We start from the raw sequence: 3,696 nt of genomic DNA on the forward strand, positions 1-3,696 counted from the left end.
GAGGTCTCACCAAGTTGCCCAGGCGGGTCTCGAACCCGCAGGCTCAGGCAATCCACTCACCTCAGCGGGATTACAGGCTGAGCCAACGAGCCTGGCTAGGTTTTTTTTCATTTTTAATTTTAAAATAAAATAGGGGCCAGGCTCAGCGTGTCATCCCAGCATTTTTGGAGGCCGAGGCGAGGGGATTGCCAGAGCCTGCGGGTTCGAGACCAGCCCGGGCAACTTGGCGAGACCTTGTCTCTACAAAAAATAAAAATATAAACAATTAGCCGGGCGCGCACCTGTAGTTCTGGCTACTTGGAAAACTGAGGCAGAAGGATCGCCGGAGCCCAGCAGTTTGACACTGGGGTGGCCCTGAGCGTGCTACTGCACTCCAGGCTGGGTGACGGAGTGAGAGTCCAACTCAAATAAATAAATAAATAAATAAATAAAATAGGAACCACTATTTCTTGTAACAGTCTGGATTTCCAGCTGCTTTTGAAAAGTATCAAGAGCTGGCCACGCAGAGCCAGAAACCTGCCTGGCAATGACCGTGCAGCCAGCTGGAGCCGTGTTGCAGCTGCCCCATTAGAGAAGCATTCACCGGTCCCGTTCACCACACTCTCCACCACTCCCTCTTGTCTCACATCTGGCTCACATTTGCCATACCTGCTGAGCTCTGTAGGCACTCGAGCTGCTACTGTGATCTCAGCAGCTACAGATGGCCGTCAGTGAGGTAAAACAAGGCAGGCATCAGGGCCAGGGAAGCCCCTTGTGTGCCGGGGAGGGAGGATCCTGAGTGCCAACCCTCCTGCTTCCACTTTGCTTGAGGGCCCAGTGATGGAGATCTGGGAGCCTCCCGGGAGCGCAGGCCTCCCTCTGCCCTGGCATCCCTGCGGCAGGCCCCACGTGCTCTGGAATCCCATTCTTCAGGGCCCTGGCTTATGCAGTGCCCACTACTGTGCTGCCCGTCCCCACTTTCCTTACCTGGGGACACTCACCAGCTGCGGCTGGGCCCCTTGCCCAAGCTACTTGGAACCCCTCCTCCCCAGCAGCCTCCCTGCCTTCTTGGCTCTCCCAGCCGGGAGCCAGCAGCGGGAGGGCGGACCAGGTGCTTCTCGGAATGGGGTGAGGGCATGCTGGGGCGTGTGGAGGGAGGGTGCTCCCAGGGCGGGCTGTGCCTCCGTCCTAAAGGCCTCTGGACCACACCGAGGGCCCCGGGAGCACAGACAGAGGACCTGGCCCCAGCGCCTGATTGCTCCCCACAGGTGGTGGCGGGAATCGCAAAGGCAAAAGCAAGAAATGGCGGCAGATGCTGCAGTTCCCCCACATCAGCCAGTGTGAAGAGCTGCGGCTCAGCCTCGGTGAGGCCTGGGTGGAGGCCGGGGCGCTGGGGCGGGGAGCCTCCCCTGAGACCCTGCCCTGGGGTGCAGGAGAAGCTGGGGGGTCCAGCGAGCAGGAAGACGGAGGCTGCACTGCCCAGCCCAGTTTCAGTTCCGGGGCTTGGGATGGGTGGAGGGCAGAGAGCAAATGGGTCTGACTCCCAGTGGCTGCACTGGGTGTGGGGCACCGAGCGGGGCGACGGGACAGAGGGCGTGGCTGGCACTGGGCCGGGGAGCCCCAGGCCCGTGCGCAGCTCCCAGCTCAGCCCTGAGGGGGGCCCAGCGAAGCCTGGACCAGAGCCCTAGCCTGGGCAGCGTGACAGGGTTGCTTCTGGGGGTACAGGAGGGCCAAGACCCAGTTCCTGCTTATCTCTGCCCAGGCCTGCTGGGATGGCCTGCACGTGAGCAGAGGAGACATAGCTGCTGCCACAGCTGTAAGCGAGGCCTGGCCGAGTGTGCCGGAAGCCACAGCTTCCTCTCGTACTTTCGCCAGGCAGGCGGCAGGTGTGGGCCTGGCCCCAGCCGGGCTGGGCCGGAACCTCAGAGACCGCACCCAACCCCAGCACCGTGACGTATCCAAGTGCTGTGAACCAGCAGACAACTGGTGGGGGGGAGAAAGGGGCCTGGACTCTGCAGCGGCTCCTGGCTGTGTGGCACTGACTAGTCAGTGGACCCCTGTGGGCCTCGCTGTCCCAGACTCTGTCAGGAATAGCAGCAGTGCCCACCTCAGGGCGTGGTGAGGCCTCTCAAGGGATCAGGGCAGCCGTGCTGCAGGGCTGGAGACCGTCACTGAGGCCCGGGCCTGGTGGTGTGGGTGGGAGCCCGGCAGCTCTGGTCTCTGCCCGCAGAGCGTGACTACCACAGCCTGTGCGAACGGCAGCCCATCGGGCGCCTGCTGTTCCGCGAGTTCTGCGCCACGAGGCCTGAGCTGACCCGCTGCGTCGCCTTTCTGGACGGGGTGGTAAGTCTGGCCCGGCCAAGCCCCTGGGCGGGCAGCAGGCCTGGCTCCCCACACCTGTTGCGTTCTCTGCCCAGAGCCCGAGCTTCACTGCCTCCCACCCCACAGGCCGAGTACGAAGTGACCCCCGATGAGAAGCGGAAGGCATGTGGGCGGCGGCTAATGCAGAATTTTCTGAGCCACACGGTGAGCGAGCAGCGGTGGGAGAGATGGCAGACAGGCAGGCTCAGAGGCAGGGAGGAGAGTGACCACAGCCAGGCCGAGAGGGCCCTGGAACTGCTCCGGGCAGCACCACCGGCCTGCCGCCCAGGGGGTGGGCTGGGCGGCCCGGGGCAGCCGGCCAGCCGCTCCGCCTCACTCTGCCTCAGGGGGGCAGCAAGACGGGCGCCCAGCCACCAGCCAGGCAGGCTGGTGCATCCCCGGCTCCAGCCTGAGACAGCTGGAAGCTGCCCTCTGGGAGTGGGCAGCCGTTGAGGGAGCCCCACGCTGACCTGCGTGTGGCCCATCCCCAGGGTCCCGACCTCATCCCTGAGGTCCCCCGGCAGCTGGTGACCAACTGTGCCCAGCGGCTGGAGCAGGGGCCGTGCAAAGACCTCTTCCAGGAACTCACCCGGTGAGCCTCCCTGCCCACGCGCCTGGAGCTGCGCCCAGGGGAGGGGCCTCTGGGCCGGGAGGGCTGAGAGCAGCTCGGTGGCCGCCGAGGGAGTGCCGCTTCAAGTCCTGGCCTGCTCCCGCTGGGCAGCGTCCTCAGCCCCTGCGGCGGGCCGGCAGGCGGTCCGCGAAGACGGGGCCTTCTGGGCTGAGCCGGGCCTTCCTCCCTCCAGGCTGACCCACGAGTACCTGAGCGTGGCCCCTTTTGCCGACTACCTCGATAGCATCTACTTCAACCGCTTCCTGCAGTGGAAGTGGCTGGAAAGGTGAGCACCTCAAAGGCTGGGCCCCGTGGACGGGCCAGGGGCTCTTCGTGGCCACCCGCCTGCTCAGCCAGTTCTGCTCGCCCCTTGTCCACAGGCAGCCAGTGACCAAAAACACCTTCAGGCAGTACCGAGTCCTGGGGAAAGGCGGCTTTGGCGAGGTGAGTGACCGGGCCGGCGGGCACAGGGCACAGGGTGGGGCAGGGCAGGCCCTAGACCCCCAGCAAGGGCGCAGCTGGCCCCACTTGCCCCGTCCACCCGGACCCCAGGTATGTGCCTGCCAGGTGCGGGCAACTGGCAAGATGTACGCCTGCAAGAAGCTGGAAAAGAAGCGGATTAAGAAGCGGAAGGGGGAGGCCATGGCGCTGAATGAGAAGCAGATCCTGGAGAAAGTGAACAGTAGGTTTGTAGTAAGTACAGAAAGGAGACCTCGCCCCTCCCCTGGCGCGCTGGCTCCGCCTGC

General features: G+C 64.5%; 1 protein-coding gene across 2 annotated transcripts in view; it reads left to right on the forward strand.

Moving 5' to 3' along the window:
- Nucleotides 1–1,237: 1,237 nt before the first annotated feature.
- GRK6 (G protein-coupled receptor kinase 6) overlaps nt 1,238–3,696 on the forward strand; it is an 11,244-nt gene continuing 8,785 nt past the window's right edge. For both annotated transcript variants that reach the window (XM_008067093.2, XM_008067092.2), the window contains exons 1-7: nt 1,238–1,343; nt 2,210–2,322; nt 2,428–2,505; nt 2,832–2,932; nt 3,144–3,236; nt 3,331–3,394; nt 3,503–3,643. In XM_008067093.2, coding sequence (XP_008065284.1) covers nt 1,292–1,343; nt 2,210–2,322; nt 2,428–2,505; nt 2,832–2,932; nt 3,144–3,236; nt 3,331–3,394; nt 3,503–3,643 — 642 coding nt within the window. In that variant the 5' untranslated portion in view covers nt 1,238–1,291. The remainder of the gene's footprint in view (nt 1,344–2,209; nt 2,323–2,427; nt 2,506–2,831; nt 2,933–3,143; nt 3,237–3,330; nt 3,395–3,502; nt 3,644–3,696) is intronic.

This window comes from Carlito syrichta, unplaced genomic scaffold (assembly GCF_000164805.1).
Source record: "Carlito syrichta isolate Samal-C Ts95f unplaced genomic scaffold, Tarsius_syrichta-2.0.1 Scaffold309286, whole genome shotgun sequence".
Classification (NCBI taxonomy): Eukaryota; Metazoa; Chordata; class Mammalia; order Primates; family Tarsiidae; genus Carlito; species Carlito syrichta.